This window comes from Chaetodon trifascialis, chromosome 6 (assembly GCF_039877785.1).
Source record: "Chaetodon trifascialis isolate fChaTrf1 chromosome 6, fChaTrf1.hap1, whole genome shotgun sequence".
NCBI lineage: Eukaryota > Metazoa > Chordata > Actinopteri > Chaetodontiformes > Chaetodontidae > Chaetodon > Chaetodon trifascialis.
Genome location: NC_092061.1, coordinates 8,373,860 through 8,400,962, shown reverse-complemented (window position 1 = coordinate 8,400,962; position 27,103 = coordinate 8,373,860). Strand labels below are relative to the sequence as shown.

Genomic DNA, 27,103 nt, shown 5'->3' with positions numbered 1-27,103 from the left:
GAGGTAAAATCACTTGACTTACCTGTCTGGCTTCAGTGTGACTGAATTTAGTAAAATGCACATTGCAATATGTTTTGGAAAAATAATGATTCCATTTTTATTTTTTATTATAAGAACATATACCATATAATATTATATATATGAACTCTTAGTATAGAATTTGATTGTTTTACAATACACAATTAGAACTGGCCACAAAATAAAAATATCAGCTTTACAAACAAAGCAGCATCTGAATGAGAAAATGAGCAAATAAATAAATAAATAAATACTTTGGCAAATAAATGTCACAATAAATTAAAATAGGCTTTCCGACAGAAGTTAGCATTCACAAAGAAACATCGATATTGAAAGCAATTCATCTTACCACACTCATGAAGCAACACTTCAGAACTGATTTATAAGGTTTAACGCATATATATTGAATGTCCTCACAAGCCCCAAATCTGCCAAAACATCCAAACCGTTTCCCTCATGCCATCAGGTCTTTTGCAGTTTGTCAAACTGTACCTTTCATTTTCATCTCTGTGTTTAAGTCACACAAAATAATGTGAATAACATGGAACCACAAAACATCTCATTTGGTCACTGTGACTGAATATTATCACCGTCTCATCTGATCTTCCATATTCAATGATGCTCCAGCTGAAACGAACATTTCATTCAACAAACAGGCAGCAGACAATACCAGACAAAAATCAAGGTGAGCAAAACTGCACAATTTACAAAATGTACAGTGGTTCACTGGATAATGAAAAATAACCGAGGAGGGCTATCAAATCAGGCCTGTTACTTTACATAAATCTCTGCTCAGACATCCATAAGTCACTTAAATATTAGGTTATGATTTTACAAGTCTTAACATAACATAGTCCTCATAAGATAAACACATTTTGCTCTCAGTACAGTACATTTCACACGTAACAAAGACATAATATTTGGCGGACAAGGCAGTTCAAGGACATTAAAAACACTGTTGGATGCTAAATCACTGACATGGTGCTAAGAGCTAAATTAATTTCTTGATGTTGTGTGTTAAACAAAACTGAGTTTGGGTTACATTTTGGATGACAGGCCAGTGTTCTCAATCAGTCATCGGTGAAAATTAATTGGATTTTGGGGCGTTGTACTTAAAGAAAATGAAAAGTCTGCTGACATTCTTTCCTTCATTAAGGGACAGGAACAGAGGGATAACTTTCTGATATATTTAATGTTTAATCTTGTAGACTTTGACTATTAAAATAATTATTATAAACTATTATCACAATGTATTTTTCTCATAAATATAATCTCTGGTTGACTTCAGCTCTGCATTTTGCTTTGAAATGTGCAACTAAACCCATCTTTATCTCAAAATATTAAGTGCACTCGGTTGAGATTGACACTTAAGGGATTTCTGACAAAAATATTGAGAAATTAAAGAAACTATTTTTCTGATATATATATTTTTTTCACTTGAACATACTGACAAATATGAAGCATAATATTCTCATACACCTGCTGACAACACAAACAACATCTTGAATACAGTCGATAAGGCTCATAGCAGCAAACTGATTGAAAAGGCTTTGTGTAGAGTGTGTGTGTGTGTGTGTGTGTGTGTGTGTGTGTTTGTGTGTGTGCATGCATGTGTGTGTGCTCATATGTATTTGACTCTTGTGCTGCTACAGCCATTCATAGTTTACTTGGAAGGAAAAGAAGACAAACAGCACAATCACTTGTTCTCTATCAGCATCTGCACCTTACACACCAGATCTCTGGCCTGGGTCAAAATCTGCTTGATGTTGTGGTGTTCGGCCATTTCTGAAAGACAAACAAACAGGCGGGTTGAGTTCCTGCGATAGAATCATCTGAAGCAAAGTGATTTAATGTGTTTTTCTCAAATTAAGCCTGGAGTTTCATTTCATTTTAGCCCGTTTAAATGAAGCAAATCACGTTCTAACTAAAGGTTTGCGTTGATGTGATGAATATTGGAAGTTTTTAAGTGAACACCCATCACACACAAAACCTGCTCCAAATCACTTGACTGTTTATAAAATCATTGTCAAATCTAAGCTGGGAAGACATCAAAAATGGCCGCATTAACGGCGACAAGCACGAATAATCATAGCTGTTAAATCTGCACTGGGGAGGACTTGAGAGAGACAGATATAAAAACAAATGAACAAAATTAGCGTGGCAGAGAGACATACAGTATTCTGACTGTCAGGCTTTTACAATGCTGGGTCCCACAATTCCCATAATGCAACTTGACATCTTGTTAGACCCCTCATGCCTGGGAAGTGTCCACATCTTTCATATTTATTATGAGGGCAGGCTGAACAGTACGAGTCAGTAAAAGGCCACATTAGCAGCGATAAGAGGACGTTCATGGGGACAACGTCAGCTATAAATCTGCACGTTTTACCATTGAAGAACTTAATGATGTCAGTGAAGTCCATGTTGTTCTCCAGGATGATGTCCCTGTAGATCTCCACCAGCGCCAGAGCAATGAAGAGGACAAAGTGACTGGAGGAGACATACTTGGCTGCCCAGATGGTTTCCCACACTGCAAACACATCATCATAGACGAGCTCTGGAAGACAAAAAACAACAGTCAGCAAAGGAACGGGAGTGAAAGCACATCTGTGTTAGAGGGGCCAGGGTGGGAGGCGAGTTTGTAGGAGGTGGAGAAATCAGTGGAGAAAGCTAAAGGTGGAAGCAGGTGTTTGCTGGGGTGGGGGAGAGAGGATGTACTGAGATATGCAGAAAAACTGTTTATAGAAAACGAGAAAGTCCGTAGTTGAATCTTCACTGTGAATCATAATTAATTATCAAACCTATCCACGCAGCGGCAGTTCATGCCAACTATTTCATAAGCAACTCCCAGGAATGTTTTCCACAAATATAACTGACTTCTAAATCCTTTCCAAGCCTTAATAACCACATGTCTTGTTAGCAAGCTGCCAAGTGGTTTTGGCATCTTATCCACAAACTCGGTTGAGAGAGGCGTGAATCCCTGACTTCTCTAATTGGCACAGAGTCTTTCAAACCATGCTGCCACTTTACCTCGCTTGAAGTCTAGGAGGAACCAGCGGTAGCAGAAGTAGAAGTGGGTGTAGTCTCCGTTCTGGTGCATTAGCTCGAAAAGCTCGGAATCCAGGATCTGTACCGAGAGGGGATCAGAGGAGATTGAGGGAAAGAAATAATGAGACTGGCTGTGGAGGAGAAGTGTGAAAAAGCGAGGTGTTTGGGGTAATGAATGGATTTAGGGGTCCCTGACTGCTACAGTATGTGTCAAGGCTTTACTGGTGCTGTGTCACCTGGATTAGAGAGCGCATGTTGGCAAAGTGAGTGTCCATCGCTCCTCCATGCGGAAAGTTTTGATTCATTCTCTTCATGAGCTCAGTGAAGCAGCTGAAGGCCATGGCCTCTGAAAGGAGGAAGCAGGGAGGAAGCTGGAGTGAGAAAGTGAGTGGGCAAACCGCTCTCTGTTGTTCCATCAACAGCTGTAAAAATACACAGAATGTCAGAGGCGAGGGGAAATAAGAAGTGATTCACAGCGTTGACTCACCGTCATCCAGAATGACGAGAAGAGGAGCCAGCAGATCACACATGCCCTGTACGTAACCGATGTCAAGGTGCCTCCAGATATAACTGAAAATACACAACCAAGAGGTGTGAACTCAGCTATCCTCGGCTGTTTCTATCGTACGCTGCCGTCCAGATTTACAGGTCTTTCCACCTTTTTCCACCGAAGAGTCTCAAGGCAACTACTTTTGAAGTGCAGAAATCCATTAATATGATGCATGCTGACCCTCTTTTTTTCTTTTTGTCCTTTGTTTGGGTTAGAGGGGCACTTATTTTTCCTGTTACAGGTGGTTTATGTGAAGGTGCACCGGGGAGAAAAAGAAGTCGCCTTTGTCTAAATCTATTCGTATGATATCTAAGGATGACATTTGTTGAATAAATTGCCGGTCTTGGCCTCTAAAATGTAATTTATGGAGCATTTACTTGATAAAAACAGGATAAATAGTGAAGCGTAATAATGTATGTGTATGAAGACGGCACATTATTAGATAGATCATCCTGACACATAATGTAACATCAGTTTCATATTTACACTGTCAGCCTTGTTAAGCCTTTTTTTGTGTATAAAACGATGGCTAATCTGAGCATGTTTACGCTCTGTCACACCCTTGATGCTGCCTGTGTGTTACCTGCACATGATGTTGCGTAGTTTCTCCAGATTGGCAGGAGTGAAGTACCAGTAGTTTCTGTCACAGCGCTGGACATCCTTTTCAATGCGGTGCAGGTTTAATGTGTACAAGTCCAAAAGCTCTTGCTGAAATACACAAAACAATACATGAATGAATAAATAAGACAAGCTCATTAAATCGTTGATCTGTCTGAGGATAAATGGATTTGAACTCTTAAAAGAATATGTGTGCATACAGAGAAGGCACTCCCAGCAGAGGTCGCTTCATTCTTGGAGTTTTCAGAACCGGCCAGAGAGTCAAAGTTTGGATAAAGGCTCTCCATCTCTGGCTCCTCAGACAGGATGGACTCGGTGCCCTCTGGACTGGGTTTTCCCTGCTCCTCCTCCTGCCTGAGCTCCTCGTGAGGCGACGAGTCGTCTGAGAAAGACGAAGCTTCACAGTGTCCCTTCCTGCTCCAAGGCACCATGGAAACTTTGGCTTTGGGGATCTCCTCCATCTCTATGGCTGAGGGAGACTCATCAGACTCAGTCATGGCCTGAGCCTCGCCTCTCTGAGACGTAAAGTACGCTTCTCTTGCTCTCGAATCCTTGATGTCTGCTGAGAAAACAAGGTTCTTTTCAACTTCAGGAGCCATGGGATCTAAAGATAGATTTTCGCTTCTTTCTGCCAATAAAACCTCTTGTGGTTCACTTGTCTTTGATTTGTCCATTTCCTTTGTCTTTTCCACATTTGTTCCTGCTGTTTTCTTGAGCTTTGATGTTCCCTCAATACTCACTTGCTCGAGTCCTCCTTTGGATTCTGCAGAAGCTGCTGATACCATCATCGTGTCCTCGTCGGACATTTCTTTTTCTGTTTTCCCTGACCCTAAAGATGTAATTCCTTTAACGTCTGCCCATGCAACCATGTCTTTATCTTCACATTTGGGCCCCACTGTTATGACTGCTCCAGATTCCTCAATGGTTTCTTGTGTTTTGGATTCCTTCACCAGCCCCTCTTCCAATGCTTGGGTCATGTTGTTGTCACCTGTCACCTCAATCTTGGTATTTTCTGCAGTTTTGGTCACCTCAGCAGCTTCACCTTCCTCCTCCTCTGCGTCCTTCACTTTACCTTTCATCTGACTGTCTTCAGCCAGACCTTCGCTCTCTACCCCTGCAGGTTTGACGGGGCTCTGTGGCACCTGAGGGACAACTGCAGATCTCGGGGTTGTATCAGGTGCAGCGCTGTCCTCTGTGCTGAGTGAGCCGTCCGACAGGCCGGAGGTGACCGAGAAGTTGCGGGAGGAGGGATGGCCAGAGTCAGGAGAGCTTGTCCCGTTCTGCAGAGCTCCATTGGGCATCTTTGGCACCTGTTTGGTCTCCTCGTTCTTGGGCTCCGTCTCGATCTGGTCCACCTCCTCTACGGACTCAAACACCTGAAAGAACAAGCCAAAGGGAAGCAGGCTACTCCAGGGGAAGGGATGGGAGGATGTGAAGAACTAGCAGGAAAGAGAACGCAGGGATGAGGAATATTGGTTCAAAAAGTTGAGATTACATGCATTATTTGGAAAAGTCTTGAGAAATGTGTCACAAAAGATCAGCATAGCATTTTAAAAACTGTAACAGAAGTTGAGTTTGTTTGAAAACCCATGTTTAAAAGACCACCTCTGCAGGCTCTAACATGGCGGGTTTTTGTTACCTGTGTGCTGCTGCTGGAGTCACTCTGCAGGCGAGCCAGACTCTGCCTGTCTGAGCTCTGGGAGGACTGGGACTGGGTAATAAAGACATAGCAAAGGCCAAGATATTATGATATAAACTAGTTTTTATTGATAAACAGTCTTATTGTCCATTGTTTCATGTGCTGTGCTCACATTACCTGGATTCTCCAGTGCTTTAGTATTTCACTTTGTAAAGTTGCAGGCTAGCTTGGATCAAAAACCTAAAAAGCTGGATTCTACATTTCCCATAATGAAACCAGCAGCTTTTCTTTGAAGCATCTAAGCTAGTAATAAACCATGTCTTTAAAATGCATCTTTTATAATACAGAATCAACTTGAAAGGTCATTCCAGAGCAGCAGAAATTAAATGACTGTTTTCACAAGAAGCAGAAAACTGACCTTAAGTACTAAAACTGGCCACATTTAGGGTTGGCATACTGTAACGCTTGCATTGAAGATCCAACATACTGACACAAACAGCTGATTCCTTTTCAGAGCATTAACTTTTCTGTGTGTAGTGTCTGACTCTAAATATAAGTGTGCATTGCTGCTTCACCTCATTACTGACAGTGGAGTCATGGTGGATCATCTTCTGACTGGAGCTGTCCATGCTCGCTCCCGAAGAGCACTTTGCTAATGCTGCAGCGTGCTGCTCCTTCTCCCGCTGGCGGACTATCTCCTCACAGCCGAGCCACTCGCGCATCGTCTGCTGGTAGCACGCTCGGACCTGTTCATCCACCTGAGGTGACGGGCGACGGATCAAGGGTCAGTGTTTCAGGAGGAAGACGCTTTGAGAGCAAAGTCTTAATGGTGGAAAGTGCAAACCTCCTTCCTTTCGGCTTCTGACATTCCAAACTGATAGTGACCCAGCAGGAAAGGCCACACCTCTTTACGCAGCGAGGCGTCCACCCCGCCGAAGTAGACCAGGCGAAGCAGCTCCTTCTCCTCGTATGCCTGAAGCCACAAGACATACTTTCAATCAATCAGTACTTGCGGTACTGTATGCTTAAAACTTTCAATTGTGCTGCAAAACAACAACATTAACGAGGCAGCCTGTAGAGAAAAGCATCATAGTGGCCTTCACTCTGTCAGTGCAGCTAATGATTAATCCATCCGAGAGGGTGGCAGATGGGGAAGACGACAGGCACCAGTGCACCTCCCAACTGTCACTGTACAGTATGTATGTGCTCATTATTTATTAACTTTAGATGGAAGTTTAGATCAAAAACATCTTTCCACAGCTGTTACTCAACCTCTTATCCTTTGTTGCCTGGGTCATGTGATGGAAAATTTAAGTGGAACTTTTTTTTGTCAAACTTCTGTTTCCATAGTCAAGACAGAAGTTTTTGTTTCAGTAGCTGAGTCCATTTTCTGAGTGGCGACCCCAGTAATAATCAAATATTACATAGATATTATAAAATAAAACATATTTGCTTTTACACATTTTTATTTTTTTTTTAAAGTTCAGGTCAAACTCTGTGTGTAACTCATGTCCAGATAAACTGTAGACGTGGACTTTGAGACTGACAGGTCCATTAGTCACGCTTCACGCACACTGCTGTGAGACTAATGGTGTGAGCCACACGATTAGCAGAGGATGAATATGGATGAGACAGACAGAGTGACAGAGTGAAAGACAGAGCCTGGGAGTGGAAATGCATGTGTGTGTGGACGGGATACTGTGAGCAGCGGTGTGAGGTTTGTGTCGCGGTGCTGTGGCACCAGCGATGCTTACTGTGCAGTCCTGGAGGAACGTCTGCCACACGTCTGTGGTGAGCCCTTTGTAGGCATCGCGCGGCACATCGGGCGCCACAATGGCATGATTGACGAGAGCAGAGAGGTGTGTGCGCACAGTGGACAGGTGACGGCAGTATGCCAACCCTGGTTGACAATTCAGTTAATTACTTAAGGCTGCTGCAGATGGTAGTTGTAATTAAAATGAGGATATTATGCATTACTTCCTGACAATTTCAAAGTGAACATGAATAGATACTGATAATTATCTTATATTGCCAGTGTACACAATAAGCAATCACATACAGCCATAAAACGCCCGCGAGATGATCTGATACTTCATGTTGTCGCAGAGCAGCTTCAGAGGAGCCCTGCAGGGAGACACAGCACACAGCATTTCACTTATGTGCAGGAAACAATTTTTACATTATGCAATGGTTCTGCTCTCTTTCCTTAAAAGACTATCATTAAACTATCATTAACCTAATCATCTAGAGCATGAGAAGTTATTCATATTGTTCTGAATGTCAGAGATACTGTATCTAATGTAGAGTTTATTACAGCGTTGGGGCTAACCTTTATCACTCAAATGATAAACTATTGCACTGCCATACAGAATAAATTGGGCCCCTTTTTCATAGCCTCCATCCATTTTTATCTCCCTTGCTTATCACCTCATTTTCTCAATGCACTCTCACATTAGTGAGGCAAATGTCACCTAACTGTCTTCTGGGTAATTACTTTGTTTCATATGTGTTGTTGAGGATTTCTGGTTGGCACTGAGGCAGGACCTCTCAAAGTCCGCATGGAACAGCAAGCCAATCAGGGTCCAGCCCACAGCTTGTGTTACAATTAGGCTACAATATGGTCTGCAGTGTAAGACACATTTTCTGTTGATCAATAAATTGCTGAACTGACGCTGAATACACAGTGTAGCTGGAGATCATTTGTGGTTTAATGTGGTCTTAATGTGGCTTATTTCCCCTTCGCTGACACGGCTGTCATGTTACCTGCTGGAGAGAGAGTTTGTGTTGTAGCTGCTGAGTTCATGCATTAATGTTACACCAGATAATTTGCTATCAGCTCCTAAATCACAAGTACAGAACGTGTCTTGTTTTCACTAGTACACAATTTAGTGAGGCCGAGTCCTCAGCAGCAGCTCAGGTTCGATTCCAAACTGCGGACCTTTGCTGTGTGTCTTCTCCTCTCTCTGCCCCCCCCCCCCCCCCCATTTCCCATCTCCTCAGCTGTTTTAACTAATAAAGGATAAACAAAAGCCACACCAAAGACAAAGAAAGAAAGAAATATGGACTAACTGAGCCATGTGGCCACATTATCACTTATCTTTCCGGACCTCTGACTGTGAATCAAAATCAGATGCGTCCCTTTCAGTAATAAGTTTGTGGGTTTGTGTGTCTCTGCAGCCTTCAGCTGTTTCCGTCACAATGTAAAGCAACTCAGTCTAGTCTGAAGTGTGTTTATCTCTCACCTCTCATGGTTGCACCCCTTAGGTGTCACCCCATCAGAGAAGCTCCCCTGAGAACAAGAAGAACACGAAGACTTCCTGAGAGTGGGATGCCACATTGTAGCTCCCTGATCCATCAAGTCTGGAGGAGTCACTGCAACATGCACACACAGACACCATCACTGTCACTTAAAAACCATCATGCTGCTCAGGCTTTCAAGAACAATTACATTTGCACTTTGATGATTTACACCCAGCTGGAACCATTTCGCATAAGCACAATAATGCTGATCAACTGTGACCTGCTGAAAGCACCTCAGATCACAATATGTTTGTGCTTGATTCTTGTCAGAGCAAAGATAAAGCACATCAACAAAAACATTTATGCAATCTGGAATTGGTGCATAATTTCAAAGCATGAAGCCATCACGCTCAATTACATTATTATAGAGAGAAAGATGAATCGAGCAAGAGCCTTTCTCAGTTCAGTAACCATATTCAATCAATCAGCTGTCCACCCATTGGCTGTTGAAAGGTTACTGCGCTGTAAACAGGGTGTGACACAAGGTGGCAGGGAGTGGGAGGGGCTTTAATAACGGGACACATCAATAAACTCTGCCGGAGGCGCAGGACAGGCCAAGAGGATATTAGATGCTGGGAATTAAAGCAAGCTAAGCTGACAGAGGGACAGATAAGCCGAGGTGTGACAGTGTTACAGCTGGTTCCTGTGAGTGAGGGGGATTCCTCAGGACAGCTGCAGGACCTCTTGGGTACAACCAGGGTTCCTGTTTTGGAGGGGGACTGTCCACTCAGTTGAAGTGAGATTGTGGGAGTCAGGTGGGTTACAGTCACTGTAAAAAATGAGTAACATCTTCATAAAAACGCAATAATCTGGAGAGGACCGTGGGCGCTGCTCATATTCATTTGCTTCTCTCGAGAGAATCTCACCAAACTCTGACTGGCTGTTTGGAAAGAGGATGCGGAAGACATAGTCTGTGGCCTCGTCCTCCTCCTTGTCTGAGACCGAGTCAGTGGATCCAGATCCCTGAGGAACCCTCTTCCGCAGCTTGGGAAACACCTTCCCCTGCAACGAGAATATAACTGTTATTAAACTAATGCCAGCAACAAAACATTCTAAACCACTAGAGCCAAGCTGAGCCATCCATGTGAATTAATAATGACGAGTGTCCGCGTGCTTAAGCTTATTAATGGTGGCTGAACATGCGTGGGTGGTTATCATTATTCAGTTTAGCAGCAGATACAACGCTATTCAGAGTACGACAGAAACATCCATTCATTAGACAGTTCTTATGTGGTGGCGGAGAGAGAACATTAAGCTGGTCATTCATCAATATCACTCCAACCAATGAATGAAAGCAGGCAGTGCATCTATTTCCAAATCCAAATGTCTTTTTTATTGATTTATTGATGAGGCTGATTTAGCATTTCGTTCTCCAGAAGAATGCCTAGTATGTGTAATTTGTGTTCTGCATGCCCCATAGAAAGACCTCCAGTACTGACCTTTCCCCTCTGAGACCAGAGTGGAGGGTCCAGCTGGCCGTGGGGAAGCAGGCCGTTCTCCAGGCAGGAGAGGAACTGGAGCAAGTGGCCTCCTCTCGGGAAGCGAAGAGGAGGTCTTTGGATCCCATCCTGACTGACCAGCACCACTGTCCCCCCACTGTCAACTACAGGAGATATACGGGAGACAATGACTTGAATTCATTCGCATTTTATTTGACAGCTGTGTTTTAATTGCAGACACTGACAATAAATAGAAAGGGCCGTAAAAACACACAAACACTGCATTGTGGTATCAAGGTTAAGGCTGGTGTGGACCCACCTTGTTGATGACAATGCAAGTAAACTATCTCCTCTAGAGGGATCGTCATGGCATAGTCCCAGTACACACTGAAAAATATTAAATCAAATACACAGTAAAGTCAGTAAAATACCAACCCAGACTAGACTCAGCACACCAGGTGGACGTTTCCGTATTATCTGTGTGGGTCAAATGTCAAGGAACATTCATTCGTTTGATAGCTAAAAAAGTAGTCAGGCATGTAGACGACATGGACTAAGAGTTGCCTAACACTATAATCCATTTTCTTGGTGAGAGAAACCATGCACAGGAACATGGTTTGCTAGTTTGAGAGATGTCTGACAGTGTCTCAGTCAATAAACCATCTAGTGGCTGCTGGTGTGCTGAAAATAAGTCTCATCAGATCAGCTGCACACTGAGCCCCTGAGCCCCATGCAAACATGCTGCATTATTCAGTAAGAGCCGAGTGTTACACAAACAACAGAGAGAAGGAGTAAAGAAATAATGCAGAGTGTTTACATGTCTTTGAGGAGGCACATTACATGTTAGCTAGCCTTAACAGGAGAAGGATTGCTAGCATTATCAAAGCGGGCTTTGCAGACAGACGCAGTCACCACCATCACAATCCATTTACAGCCGTGTAATTCTGCACCTGCGTTCATAGTCCAAGTCTCCAACTGAGCCATTCATGAGCTGATTGGGTGTCCACTTCAGGGTCATGATGTCAGCATTTTGGTGCAGAGAGAGGTAACCCGGAACAGCCTCCATGTCATCCCTCTGAAACCGCCATGAGGATGGATGGTTTCATTTGATGCCATTAAACAGAGACAATATTTCCAGGGAGTGTCATATCTACATAGCTATGAGTGATTAAGGGGAACTGGACAGTTACCGGTTGTACAAGCACATTGTTTTTGCCAAACAGTAGGGTCACCCTGCTGTTTTGATGCAGGGACTCCACATATTCACGAGCTGACGGCGAGGGGGAGGGGCGTTCGTCCATACTGCTGCTGGAGTGCCGCTTCTGGATCTGCACAGCACAGAATATGTCAAATCAGATAACAAACATCGTAAACTAAATGATGACTATCTGCAGAATGCATTACAGCCGCTCAGTCACAGTATAGCCTTTTCACAAGCATCCTCCCTTGTTCTGGATTCCATACACGGATAGGAACACACAGCACCACACAAGTGTAAGGAGTGCTGCAGTGTTGTAAGAAAGGCTGAGTTGACCTGTTTTACTGATATGCTGAAGACTGAACGAGTGTGAGGGTCTCAGAAACACTCTGTTCTTTCTCCCGGGAGGTGCTGCGCTTCACTTTGCGCAGTAATCTATGCAGGTCCTCTTTAATCAGACAGACAGCATCTCAGAAGGGATTGTAACTGATGAGACGCACCACTGAAACTCTGCCTGACTGCTAATATACCACAATAAATACATGCTGCATACACTGGGATACAATAAAAGGAGCTTGGTACTAACTGTATGATTATCTGTAGGGCCCTATGACTCCCATGATACAGAAAACAAGACTGCAGCAGTTGATAATAAAAACAGAATCAACTGCAAAATGTGGAATATTGTGGAAATTGCCAAAATGTGGATGGTTTGATGGTCTGTTGTTTTGATAAAAAAAATTAAAAAAACATGGTGCAATGTTGTGTTACATCAAATTAATTGATATCATTATATCTTAAATATGTCCTTGTGATGAGACAGTGTCTTTAATGACAACTAATTAAAGACACTAAAATGGAAAACATTGTATTTGGGGAAAAATAAAATGACATCTGGAAAAAAATGTAAACAGATTTCATAGGGCCCTATATCTGCTGTTTACCAGTTTCTATACTCACACACAGCGCAGGCCTCTTGGTGGGAGAATCCTGTCTGCAGTGGCCACCGTGGATGCGATGCCTCTGCACCAACTCGTCAGCAGACGGGTCTGTCCAGAAGTGGTCAGCTGTCTTCATCTTTGTATACTCCAAAGCACACGGTCCCACTGAGACGAAGAGGCGGACATGAGCTCTAAACTTTTGTTAACTAATGATAGAGCACACTCAAAAACAGAGAAGTAGAAGGCGTACGTTTTAGAGTTTCCACAGATGTACCATAACAGGCATCAGATGATCAACCTTTTGATCCACCATAAGAGGTGCAAAGTATTTTATAATCATTTAGAGCTGTAGTTCCCAACCCCTTTTGCCTCCCACAACGTTATTACTTTGTGGGGACTCTAAGATGCAAGATTATCAAATAATTCACAGGCAAAAAGAAAGAAAAACTAAATATAAACATATTTTTTGTGACAGAAATGTGTTTTTTCTTGTTTCCTATCTTGCTAACCCAAAAGCCGTCTGAAACATCAGCATTTCTGGCCCCACTTGTTCTGGTTAGTCTGTCAGCACTATTTGCTTCAGTCTAAAACCTCCTCTGGTAAGAGTTGAAGTTTGTGGCAATAAAGACTGCAGCACAGGAGGAACAGGCTATTAGAACAAATTGACAGAAAAATGGAAAAGAACACCATAATGCCCTTGTAAAGGGTATTCATATTTTCATAAGCCTGAGCCAGATGAATTCATTAAAAGACACAAGTGCTTACAATGTCACACACAATTACCTAACAAAGAGGCAAGGATCGGTCCATCCACAGGGTCCATTAGAACAGCCTCTTTCTCGTAGTACTTACTGGAAGACAAACGTAAAAGGGCACTTTTGAAAGGACATGGACTCCTTGCGACACAAACAGCTGAACGGACATTCATCGGCCCTCCTAAACGTACCTGCTGTTCTCAACCAGGTGGAGGACGATCTTGTCCAGCACCTTCTCAAAAAGAGCTGTGCGGATCCACAGGTTCTTGACTCCCTGCGGGGTGAGGCTGGGCAGTCGGGGCATCTTGCGAAGGCCATCTTGACTTTGCAAACTTTGGCTTCGTCTGCAGAAGTAGAGAATCACAAGATTAAATTTAAACAAAACAAGTATGACATGTTCAAATAAAATCCATTAAGTACACATCTGCAGGAAGCTACTGGCACCAGGGATTCATGATTCATAAAAGCTTTGAAGCATGAATTATTTAGAAGCTTTCCATATTAAAAAATAGCCCTTCAAGTAAGCAGACAACCATTTGTTTTCAGCGCTTTTGCTTGTGCGAGGCTTTGATGTGTGCTTTGAAGTCTGCTGTGATGTGTGACGACGAGCGGTGATGTGTGCGTCTCTCACTTTGTCTCGATGATCTGCTCGAGCTCCTGGGCCTTCCTACACAGCTCCTCAGCTGGAGCGAAGCTCTTCCCCACCTTCGTGAAGAGCGCCGCGATCTTGTTACTGCGCAGAAAGCCTGCTGCCCGCCGCTTCAGCCCATGCAGAACACATGCCTCCACGGCAGCTGTGTGGACAGAGACACAGGGTTGGACAAAAGACAATATTATCTTCACTGAAGCGCACTTTATTAAAACTGTATGCCAGAGCAGCTTCACAATAAGCACACAAGAAACCACCACGATAACAAATAACAATGAATGGCCAAAGTATAACAGAAAACAACAGCCACAATTTGTGGCACAAAATACTTTTTGCATTTTTTTGCATTATGTGAGCAACTGGCCACAGAAAAAGTGTCACATAAAGTTGTTGAGATATTTTGCTCAGGATTAAAGTGTTGGGCAAATGGACAGAGAGAACCTGTCATTCTCAGATTTTGCTGCTAACAGGAGAAAAAAACACAAAAAACACATTATTCATGTCCAATTAAACTGTAGATTATTATTATTGCGATAAAAAACATTATATTGGTGTAATTACAATGAAACCACCATACAATTATAAATTAAGAAGCAATTATAGATTTTCTTTGAGGGCAGCGGAACAAGCTATAAAAACAACACTGACATATTAAGATGTTGTCAAGTTCAGTATTCACCCTCCTTTTCTAGCTCGGCTTTGGTCTCCACCAACTACAGGAAGAAATATCTCACTCTTAAAACAATATTTTACGATCCACAGAACCAAAACATTATTACATTACATCATAATGATAATAATAACATTATTAGTAACCCATTGAAAATATAAACTAATCAAATAGTAGTTTTTTACTTGAGATTAACATTGTGTGCCGTAAAACGTAATCTTGTGACATTTTGATCGAAGTATGTATTTGTCTTACATAAGTGTATAAACACTACACACACACTGCGTCTTGTATTACATACACTTCTTTACATATCTTGAAAATGTGCCTGAATGAGAGACTATTCAGTGCTGGGTTTATGTTTCGGAAACAAAATCAGTTCTGCTACTTTTTTAGGAGGATTGTGTTAATTGCTTGTTCGGCTGAAAGCTGCGTATTTCTGAAACGGATTATTTAGGTGCAGGCAAATGTGATTAATTCATGCCTTCACATAATCATCCTTGCATGAGCTCCAGTGACCTGCAGTGGACACACAAGTCGGTGGCATGATGACACACTTGGACAATCACTCGACTGCGCAGAGGAGCAGACACCCCTCTTCTCTCTCAGGCCTACGTGGCAGCGCCTGGAGCTGTGTTGACATTTGAGTTGTCTTTCAGGACTAATCCTGTGGCTCTGTTCACATGGGGTCAGGGGGAAGGCTGGGGTTGCCATGGCAACCTCATGATGATGGAGCGATAGAGCTCAGGGAGAGACGAGTGCAGGGAGGGGCGGCGACGACTCATCGGCATCGCGATCTCCCTCTTTCCATCATCCTCATTCGCTCACACACGGCTTCTCTCCTGCCTCCATCCTGTCGCGCTGTGAATCCGTCACTGCTGTCACTACGATCGCTGTTAACAGGGTTTCACTTCAGCCTCGGCAATAAAAGTGTCATCACAGCCATCAACTTTCACTTTTTTGATTTCACATTAAAATACGGCCTGGTTGTCTTCTTCTCTGCATCTTTGTTTCTTCTCTCTCTTTTCCTGCGTTCAGCTCCTTATCTGTCTGAGCTGCTTTTTTCCCCACATCATTATAAGAGCAGAAGCTAAATGTCAGAACAAAGCAGAACATTAAAAGGTCTGCAAATATCGTTCATCTTCCTTACTCGCTCATCATTTCTGCTAACTAGCCTCAGGTGGCCAAAGTGCAAAGAAGCAACTCCTGAACCTTTACACTTTTTGAGATCGACTGTCTATCTACCAAGTTACAGAGAAAATCCCCAGCGTGCCACAACATCTGCAGCAACAAACTTCTCTGAAATGAACAGCAGCATAAGTGGCCGTGTTACAAACAATACTGTGTTTATTCCACACTTGGGGAATGTATTTATCACTGTAGAGCTCGTTTACATAAAAATTCTGAATTCAGTATAAGACACAAGGAGGAGAACAAGACACTGTCGCATAAGAAAATGTCAACTTTTTAGTAAAATTAAATGTTTTTTCTGAACCATTTTCCTACAATGATACAAACAGCAGCTAAATGTGCTTTGGAGAAAATGAGCATCATGTCAGTGGGATCAGTCCATTGTGCAGCCCCTCCTGGTGGAAACAGCTAACACAGTAAATTGCCTCTAATCATCGTGTATCTGTGTTCAGTGAGTGCATTAAGAGACTCTCGGACAGTGACACACAGCTGACCTGCCTGAGCAGCTCATCAAAGTAGCCATGATGGCGGAGGCTAATTGCTCCCTGGTGATCTGGCCGAGCTCCTCTCCCATCCTCCACTCACTCATCTCTAAACAGGCCACAGCTGAAAGAGGATGTGTAGTAACAAGAGCCACTATACGGATCACAGGAGGAGTCAGGAGGAGGAGGATGCTGGCTGACATCAAAACAGAGACGTGAGAGGGTGAGCCCAAGCTGCTACATGTCCACGAGGAGGTACGATAGGAGAAGAACTCCTCAGACTGACAGCAGCTATTAAAACAGGCTGTTAGATGATAAAGCGCATGCCGCAGGGCAGGAAAACTGTTGATATGCAGACATGAAAGCACTAATGGAAACACATAAAGCACTGACCCATGGAAAGCAAAAGACTTTTCATCTCACTGTCATAAAAAATCTGTGTTCTGAGACTAATTATTTTCACAACCTTCTCAGAGTAAAATAAAACGATAAAAAGGGATTTGGGTTGAGCTGACTACTGGGTGGAAAGGACGTCCAGCATCATTTGCTTGTGCTGGTTTAATAGGATCTCAAGTTCCCTTGACTCTATGAAATCCAAACGAGCTAAACTTGGACATCATGAGGCCGTGATCTTACCTCTAAGAAGAAGAAGCAGCACACGCATTGATTGTGTATTCTCCGTAATCTGAAGCTGAAGCTAGAAAACTGACCTTCTTGAGCCTCTTCACAACATTTAAATTTCACTTCCTCGTCCTTCTAAATTTGCTGCGCCCATATGTGTGTGAAGTTATATTATATAAGCCACGGGTCGCTGTGACCGTTGTGTCTATTTGTGTGTGTGAGGCTGAATTATTGTTCTGACAACAGTTGGTGAAACTGTGACTCACGCTGATGCAGATTTTAACTTTCGTTCTCAATATTTTCTTTTTATTTTTACTAAATCCAATAGTGTTGCCCACTGCCACACTAAGTCTGTGCAATGAAAGCATGCAATTACATTTTCATAACAATACAGAGCTGACAGGCTTATAAACATTCTCCATATTTTCATAATCTCCCTGCACTTGTTTACCCAGCGGCATGATGAAGACGACTCATTTATTGGCACTATTTTTCTACATGGTAATAAAAGTCTGTGCCAAGGGAAAGTTTCATCACTGTTCACTTGTTTATGGTGTTACAGTTTTTCTCAGCAGCTTTGGTACATTTCTCAGATTAGAACTGAAATTCTCCAAACTGCTTGCTCAACCTCCACATCACCTCGTCACGTGCACATTATAAAAGCAATTTAGCATTATTTTGAACGAAATGCGAATGCTTTGGTACATTCATGCAGATGATTCTGTACAATTACATGATCAAAAATGTATTGTACTGCTTCTCTGCTTAATGATCTCACACCCCAAACATCTTGGCATTAGCTCATTGCACAAGTCATTATTTTCTGTGCATTTCTATTGGACTTTTTATGTAATATGTCCTGGATTGGTGAGCTGAATCTTGACTTTCACCAATGAAAAGAAAAATATGAAGCATTAGATCAATTGATGATCAACCAGTTCTCTAAAATAGCTCACAGTTGTATCTCATGAACCGTTAGTTGGCAAGCATATTTAGACAGAGCACAACACACCGATTCTCAACAAGAGGCCGGATAAGAAAATATTCTTTCCATTGCATTTCAAGGGATATCCACTGCGATGTGGATGAGAACGCGTGGCCAAACATGGTTTTCTGATAGTCTCATCATATGAGTTAAGAAGTTGTCTGCACACATGGCTAGTAACTATTAAAAATATCACATTTTCTGCAAGCCGAGAGTCACTGTATTCACACTGAAATCCCCAAATATATCCTGTTACTGATTACAGCTCTGGACTCAGCCAGATATCTGTCGAGTGTGAGCGCCTGCATGTGGGCAGTGTGTTCTCACAGTTATCACACTGCACTCCATTGGTGCCATTTGGAGGCAAGAACAATGACATTTGGTGAAATATTGAACTTTAAATGTTCTTTATTTCTATTTAACACTAATTATACACTTGGACTGACTTCCCCTTTTTAATGTGGCAGCTACAATCTCAACTTCCTTGCCTATTAAAGAAGTTTTATGGAGCAAATATATTGTTATTGTTGGACAAAGACCCATATTATATATCCCTGGCAGATATGTGATGGACTAAGATTGGTGCGTTAGGGTCTAACAGGATTCCTCCCTCATCCCTGCTGCTTCTGCTGTCTGTGAAGACTCTCATTCGTCCAGGTCATTGTACTTCTAAGTGCTTGACAAAGGCAACTAGACTTGCTTGAGTTTCTAGAAGATGTTTTGCCTCTCATCGAAGAGGCTTCTTCAGTTCGACTGACTGGTAGGCAGTCCCGGGCACTTATCCTCTTGTCTTTAAGGTCACATATGAGTCGTTGCCTCCTGCCTTCCTGGTTTGCTATGCCCTGATCCTCGTCAGTCTCCGGTGTTCTTCCTAGCAGTTCCAGCCACTGCCTGCCCTGCTCTGCTGTTTGCCTCTGATTTACAATACAAAATGCAGCCAGCACCGCTCCACCGCTCCGGATTTCTACCACTAGCTAATCTCATAATAAAGTGCTCTTGCTTAAACTTTTACATGGTCTCTGAGTCTGAATTCTACTTTCAGCTCGTGTAATTACCTAAATCTTAATCTGGTGTTGCCACACAACATAGAATACTGTGTGTAGATAGCTTTGTAATAACCTGATGTTGTACATCTTACTGTTGTGAAGAATTCTGTGTCCAAGTAATCTGTTGGTAACGGTGAATAACTCTCGTTCTGTGATAGTTTAACCTTTGGTGCTTGTTATTCTGATATTACTGCTGAAATACCCTGTGACTGACACTGACCACCTGCCTCCTAATGTAGAAGTCAGATGTAAAAAGCTCATTAGTCACCAGTTGGTAAGGGAGGGAAGTTCTTAGTTTGGCTCGATGCAGCCTACAGGACCATTTGGTTATATTCATTTGCTTCTGCTAGTTTTTCCTGTCCAACAAGGACAGAGCACTGAAACATTAAGTAATATTTCTAACTTCGCAGCTGACTTTGTGAGTAACTGTCTATTCTTACGTTTTGGCTACATTGAACACATGATGAATGCGGAGCGCTTGTGGATGTGCTGCAGAAGGTGTCTTTTTTCTTGCTACACCTGCATGAGTCACAGGCAAAGCAAGACAGTCAGCTTTGGTTTTGGGCTTGTGTCTTCAGTTTCTGGACCCAACACAACTAAACTACCATGAGCTGGTATTAATACTCACCTAAGGCTCCAACTGCCAGTGAAATCTTTCTCCATGCTGCATCTTTCCTAATTGCCTTCCTATGTGTTATTTTGCTTAATCATAAATTCGATTTTGTCCTGCAACCAATAACTGACCTGTTTGATTTATGTCTGAAAAAAAAAACAGGAATCAACAGAAAGTTCTCAAGCATAACCCACAAATAGTAGTATAGTGTAAGATAACAGATTCCAAACTACAACATAAAGGTGCCAGAGGTTACTAAAAATAAAGCTAGCAAACATTCACAGTAACTTTCTGACAGCTGGTATTGCATTACTGTTAAAAATGAGCAAAAGCAATGTGATTAATTTGTATGTTTGCCTACTCACCACAAAAGGACACAATATGGCTGCTGTCTTCGTGAACAAATTTCCTGGTGACAGCTTCCTCCATAATCTGCTTCACCTGTCAATGACATGGCAGATGCTCGATGACTCATTCATTAACATGCCACAAATGGCACACAAACAGTCTGTCAGCGGCTTGTTGTTGAATGAGTGCTAAAAATATATAAGAGAATAATTATGAGCATTTAGAAAACTAATGCAAGAGGGTAAAATAATGGGAAGGGAATGCGGGGGGCAGGGGTGAACTGGGGTTTGAAAAGTTAAGAGGAAGGAAAAAACAGTGAGTGGGAAGAATGCATGTTAAGTTGGTGGATGAGTCACCAGCTCTCATCCCAAGGACCTCTGGGAATTGGCAGTGGTACATTTGGAGGTGTGTGTGTGGGGGGGAGGGGGGTAAGGGGAGAGGAGGCAGGTTCATCCATCACAGACCCCCTTTTCTGAACAGTTTCTAATCCTCAGCAGGAGCAATTGAATCTATTGCGTCAAAGGCTGATGACATCATGTTCACCTGCTCACAAGGTAAAGCTCATTGTTAGATTTTGTCATCACGGCGATGTGTCCTTTTCCCTGCTGACCCGACAACAGCTACAGACACACAGACAGCTACAGACAGTTGAGACAACTGATAAATCAATCCCTCTGGTGGCTATGGAGACGTGCCCCTGTGTGGGCAATACTCTGCAATGTGCATGGGGAATATCAACCTCCGGACAGAGCCACACAGATAGCTATAATTTCCTGTTGAAATGAGTCTGTCCACAACGACCATATTACACAGCCAGTTCACCCTCTACACACACACACACACACACACACACACACACACACACACACACACACACACACACACACACACACACACACACACACACACACACACACACAGCTATTTGCTCTATCTGAGCCTTTTTTCCCAGTCTACACGCTAATTCAATCCTCTTGCAGCGTGAGCAAACTTTTTCTCGGTCAGGCAGTTCAGTGGTCATGAAGCCGCCTGCTGTCTAACAATATTAGTTTTCACGGTTGGATATTTACAGCTTGACCATAAAGGTTTTCCAGGAGATAAAGTTTCAATTCAATTTAGTTTAGAATATATAATAATAGATTATAATACCTGTAACTTTAATTAATGGAAGAGCATTGTGACTTTTCATATAAAATGTAGAAAAGCTGACATTTTGACTCATTCATTAAGCATTCACAATTTCACTTAAGCAGAAGAAAGTAAAATGTACTTAAAATGTAGAAGTACTCGTTAGTCAGAAGAGTGGCCACTGTCAGACAGCTATGTTATAATTAGATTTTTATAACTAATGAACCACTATGCTGCAATTAAATATTGTGGCTGGACACCATGGAGCTAACTGTACCTACTTTATACTGTTCATCTCTGACAGTTAATGAATTTCTATCATCTCACAGTATATAACATATTGTCAAATCCTACTTGTAAGTCTAAAATTGAGAGGCTAAACACACATTACGTAATGCATACACATTCATCAGTCAGTTCTTTTCCACCTGAATAAAGACAAAACAATAAAAACGGACCATGATGACCATGATTTCAGATTCAATTGTGAGAAACAAAACAACTTATTTTTCTTTGTTGGAGCTGAATAAAATCTGCCCACTGAGCACTGATTCAGACCCTCGCTGTTAATGCTGGCCGGGGACCTAAAACTGGCTAATCTCTCTCTTGTAAAAAAAACTAAAGAGGGTTTACAAAACACTTGGAAAACAAACCCGAACCCAGCACCCCCGCCCCAAAAGAACATTTCTATAAAGAAACACTTGCTAATTAAACAGCAGTCATTACACAAATTTGGCCGGCTCGCATCAGTGCCATTGTTATGTTCAGCATCGACAGAAATGATTCATGCTGCCAACACAACAGAGACAGTGCCAGTCTGATGAGATGCACACTCGCTCCGCTCACGATCACAATTATATAAAAGTGCATGCACACATGTGCGCGCACACGCACACACGCACGCACGCACGCACGCACGCACGCACGCACGCACACACACACACACACACACACACACACACACACACAGGCGACTTAAGTACACCAGCTTTCTTTCTGAGTGCACCTGACGTAAAGAAAGCTGATTGATTTGTCAACTTGAGGACGCAGACTCCTCCTTGTGTTTCCTCGTCTCTCTCATCTGGGCTACAGATCGGGCCTCTGAGGAATTTAATACGGTGAAGTGTCTAAGCACAGACAACCAGCAGGTTTCTATGGAGACGGCACGTGTCGCACAGTGGATCACTTCCGCCTGAGGAGATGCGTCAAAAACATTCATTCATCTCTGAAATAAACTAAATGACGGCAGCTCCCCAAATATGGTAACTAAAAATATATTATCCAGCCACCTTGAGTCCTAATGTGTTCATTTGCATCAATAAAGGACAAATGACGCAAAGTGTACCATTTGGAGAAGCCATAACCTCCCAAATACCACCACAAAACATATGTCCACTAATATTTACAGAAAAAATGTGCGTGACGGGACAACAGTCATTTAATGTCTCTGTAATAGCAGCGAAGCATGATGAATCTGCTCTCACTAACCAATGTAGCTTGAAGGCATCAGCCAGAGTGATAAAAGATCTTCAAAGTATTCCAATTAACTCCTGCACTAGCAGAGCCAAGAAATAAGAGCCAGAGAGAGGCCATCCATTAACATCCAACCCTTCATTATTTATCATCTCTGAGGCGGACTGATGAAGGGAGCACACAATGGAAAGAAAAGGAAAATCATCATTGCTTATGGATGTTAATCCATGAGTAGAGAGCCCGACTTCTGAGCTAGGGTACGGATCATAGTCTGAATTAAGACTTTATTATTTGAAAAATTATTTAATAATGAATAAGCAGACTGATCAACTATTAAAAGGCAGTGAACGTGATTCCACCACAAAATCAATGCAACCACAACGCAACCTGAAACAGCTGACAAGGCAATCTCACCACAGGTTCCTTCAACGCTGAGCTGGAGCTTTTGATCATATCACACGATCTTCCACAGCAGATGGGCTTGCCAAGTTGTTACGGAAATGTAGGTGTTAAAATTAAAACTCCAAGGACTTCTTGACCACGTTGGCTTAATCTTGTGGTGATACTGTTTTGTCAAGAGTGAACTTTCATCCTCAACCTGAAATAATTTTACACGCAGTGCCACTCATGGTCGAGGTGGACCATAAAGCTGCTGCATTACCTAAACTGCCCCAGTGGCAGTGGCAGTGGCACCTTGCAGTTCTGTTTGATTACAAGTAGAATACAAACTCTACAAGGCGTGGTGTACATCACACGACTGCTTCAGCCAGCTAATTGTACCTCATCCATACCAAAACCTGATTATGAAAAGATTGACCAAGAACGGTCATAAACTGTATGATGGTCTCAGTGTAGTAATGTCTATCAGTGTCTATGACAACAGTAATATTTAACAACATCGCTGCAGCTTGTTCCTGCAGTATGAATCAACCTGGTATTCATGTTTTCTGCCAACATGCTCTCTGGAATCAGAAAATCTCTATCAAACAGATAAAACAGAACAAGATGGGCTTATTATCTTACACTCCCCTGCTTGAAACCTTACCCTGAGTAAGCACTCAGCCTTACAAACCCAAACAGGAAAGTAAATGGTGCAGATCTCTGTGGCCCTATTTCTAATCATCTCTCTCCCCCCTCCTTAAGCAAACACAGGTGTGTATTTGTGTTTGTGCGCACGTGTGATATAGAAAAAGACAGAGGGCGGGGCACACTTCAGAGGCACAATAAGAGCAAGATGAAGAGACAGAACGAGAGGGGTTCTGTATCAAAGCTAAGGCAAATAAGAGATGTCATTCAAACCAATTTTGTGCCAGAAGGTAATTCTGCTGGCACAGACGTCCTGCGCTCTCTGGATAATGGCCCACATCCAGGTATATCTGAGCAGACTGGTGGCACATAACCAGCTGGCCAAGGAGAGCGTGAGAACACACAGCATAGAGACACCATATGGTATAACCCACACAGAGTAATAATAAGCATAAACCAATGGGAAAAGGGTACAAGCAACAGCATCTTTCTTTCTTTTACAAGGAACAGATGCATCTGAAAAACATGAACAACAAATAAATCAAAATTCTTTGTTAACTTGCCCAGATTAATGGTGATTTACAGTGCTGTGAATAAAGTGAGCTATCATACTCCTTTGTTGGTCCATCCACAGACTCTATCAGGCTGCATTTGTGCTTAACAGTGAAAGGGACACTGTGAATTAATGTCAGCGAGGTCGTATCAGCACACAGGAGGCAGGTTTAATCATGGGAAGGGTCTGGTCTCCACTGATAAGACTGCAGAGAGGACTCTGAGGTAAACACAGGAGACTAAAGTCTCTACATTCCTCCTTTCAGAAGGTCCAGAATGTGATTTTTATCTTTGTATGTTTGGCAGAAATAAAGTCTTGTAATTTATGAGGCCATCTGAGATGAAACTAATGAAATAAATCTATTAATTGTTAACGGAAGGCAGTTAAAGCGGTCTGAACGGTGGTAAATCTGTCCAGGAAAAGGAAATGAGTACGATTCTCCAGTGCATTAAAACTCCTGTTGTACCTCAGCTTCAGTTTAGTTTTTAGTGACAGGAAGCCACAGCAGTGGAAGAGCTTAGGTTACGTTGGAAAGCTCCCAGGGTTGAATGTTTTGACAGTAAATGTGCAAATGTTGAGTGAAGCGTCGGTGATTTTGAGAAGACCTTCCCCCAGAGGGAAATGAAAAATTCAACAGGAGTGACTTCAAAGCGCTCACCGCTGCAGGCTCAATGGAGTGACCTGTTCATTTTTCATCAAAAAAATTACTAATCATCTATCTCCAATACAGTGGATGAGAGGGGATTGGCTCAACTATAAATATTTAATCACAATGCTGTGAATACTTGAATACGGTCATCATAATTCTGGGTTTCTGTGGAGTTTTAGTTTCCTGCCATTTGCACCAGCTAAGTTCAAACTAAGCGCAGTTTGAAGATTAACGTTTTTACTAAGTGAAAACGATAAAGATAAACGTCAACGACGATTAAATCAGGTTTCAAAACACAAACTAGCTCTAACAAAGAAAGCATTACTAAACGTTACACGCTGTACCTGTCTGGCGTAGTTAACTGTTGGCTAGCAACCAGAACCAACCGTTAAGCTAACGTTAGCTTTCTAATATACTGGAACTACAGTGCATGTGAGTTAGCCATTTTAGATAGACAAGTAAAATAAGTGGTTCAGATATCTGACCTGACAATTAACTAAAAGGTCCTTAAATTGTGATTTACTATTTTATAAAACTCAATTACTTCACATATTACAAAAATATTACGCTAATGACGTTAGCCTGAAATGTCCAAATAACGTCCGTTACATTAAGATATCTTAATCGGATATTGGCGATTGGATACTTACATTTGCAAACGACTGTCTGGTGAGTTTAAAACATCTCCTGGCTAAAACTTGTTTTCTTTTTTCGTGACTTATCTCTCAGCTAGTGATGCGACAGGGACTTCCTGTTTGCCTAATTAATAGCTTTTGGTTGGACGCTAGTTTAGATGTTTACACAGCAGTAGTTTACACATTATCAAGTATTCACTGAGACGTTTTTAGGTCTTAATGGTTCAGTTTGATTGGGTCAGTCACTAGTTTGAAACAAGCTGGTTTTAAGACTTAACGAAGGACTTCACACACACAGTTATGGGTTTATGAGTGGCAGGTGAAACCCAACCCTGTTGTCTAAATGCGGAGGATCACAAAGAATAAAAACACCTAAATACTTATTTATGTTCGCAATTTTTGACAGCTACGGTCCATAAGTCCCGGACTTCAACCCATCACATCAGAGAAAGACAAAATAATAACAAATCATTGATCTTCTTCCTCTGAATGGATGCTCATGCAACGTGAGCTTCTGAGCATCAGCCCTATTTTCTTCCATGTGAGATGATGGCAGGCTTCATGTGGCATTTTTAAACAGTCAATAACAGGTCATTCATTGATTCCACGTCCTGTGTGGGACCCTGAGAAGACGTAATGTCACACAGTCTTAATGGTCGGGACGTCTCATTTGATCCCTGCTGGACTCTGGTTTTCTGATGAACAAAACACACCAGCTGACCAAACCACCAGAGCTGCTTCCATATTTGTTTCCACTCAACACCATATAGCTCATTACAGGCACCACACACACACACACACACACACACACACACACACACACACACACACACACACACACACACACACACACACACACACACACACACACACACACACACTAATGGTTTGCTCTGCTCTAAACACCACAAACACATGCGGACAATCTGTTTCCTTCATGCTGCTTCTCCACCCGAATAATTACTGAGCTGCAGCACCAACTCTCAGATATGCAACAACGAATAAGAAATACTGAATTTAAAGAAAAAGCAATACCCTTTACTTTACTGACTACTATTAGTATTATAGCATAGTATTGCTTTCTCGTCTAGTCAAAGGGGTTGGGATTCAGACGTGCATCTGTCAGCGATCATCAGGACAAGACAGAACATGCAGTGCAGACACAGAGGGGTCAGCCAGTCTCTGTCAGGGATCAGCCGGGCAGCCTCTCTGTGTGCAGGATGAACTACACACAAAACCAACGTGTTTGTTTTTCCGACTCGATAACTGCTGAGCTGAAAACACCCACCTCCTTCTTGACGGTGCGCAGCAGCCTCTGACGGGTCTCTGCCTCTGAAACGCAAACAGCCCCACGCGGGACATTTTCACAGTTAGTCACAACTTCACTTAGTCTGCGTTCTAGTAGCACATAATTTAGAAATATTCCCCTTCATGTTTTTCTTTTGCTCCCACCTGCCATGATTGTTGCCATGGATCCTGTCTCCTGCCTGCGAGCGCCACTCCTCCCATCAGCTGAGTGCTGCCTGCA

General features: G+C 42.5%; 1 protein-coding gene across 4 annotated transcripts; it reads right to left on the bottom strand.

Annotated features, from left to right (window-relative positions):
• Positions 1-68: 68 nt before the first annotated feature.
• On the bottom strand, positions 69-27,103 carry sgsm1a (small G protein signaling modulator 1a). 4 transcript variants are annotated; one of them, XM_070963868.1, is made up of 25 exons: positions 27,028-27,103; positions 26,864-26,907; positions 20,129-20,204; positions 14,138-14,300; positions 13,698-13,850; positions 13,535-13,602; positions 12,771-12,916; positions 11,803-11,940; positions 11,563-11,687; positions 10,932-10,999; positions 10,613-10,776; positions 10,040-10,175; positions 9,116-9,245; positions 7,933-7,997; positions 7,628-7,773; positions 6,718-6,846; positions 6,449-6,631; positions 5,874-5,945; positions 4,435-5,673; positions 4,200-4,324; positions 3,554-3,636; positions 3,303-3,412; positions 3,049-3,145; positions 2,408-2,575; positions 69-1,803 (listed from the first exon to the last, which is right to left on the bottom strand). In XM_070963868.1, the coding sequence occupies exons 1-25, from the start codon at positions 27,044-27,046 to the stop codon at positions 1,715-1,717; spliced, it is 3,936 nt and encodes a 1,311-aa protein (XP_070819969.1). In that variant the 5' UTR covers positions 27,047-27,103; the 3' UTR covers positions 69-1,714. The 4 variants fall into 4 exon arrangements, with proteins under 4 accessions (XP_070819969.1, XP_070819971.1, XP_070819970.1 ...); XM_070963870.1 differs by having other exon boundaries at positions 4,435-5,610; XM_070963869.1 differs by having other exon boundaries at positions 6,461-6,631.

Excerpts from the sequence above, each read along its gene's own strand:
- sgsm1a (XM_070963868.1), bottom strand. Across the intron at positions 13,851-14,137 it reads GAGCAGATCATCGAGACAAA|ACGAAGCCAAAGTTTGCAAA; the intron begins GTGAGAGACGCA and ends CTACTTCTGCAG. Across the intron at positions 10,176-10,612 it reads TCTGGTCTCAGAGGGGAAAG|GGGAAGGTGTTTCCCAAGCT; the intron begins GTCAGTACTGGA and ends TTCTCGTTGCAG.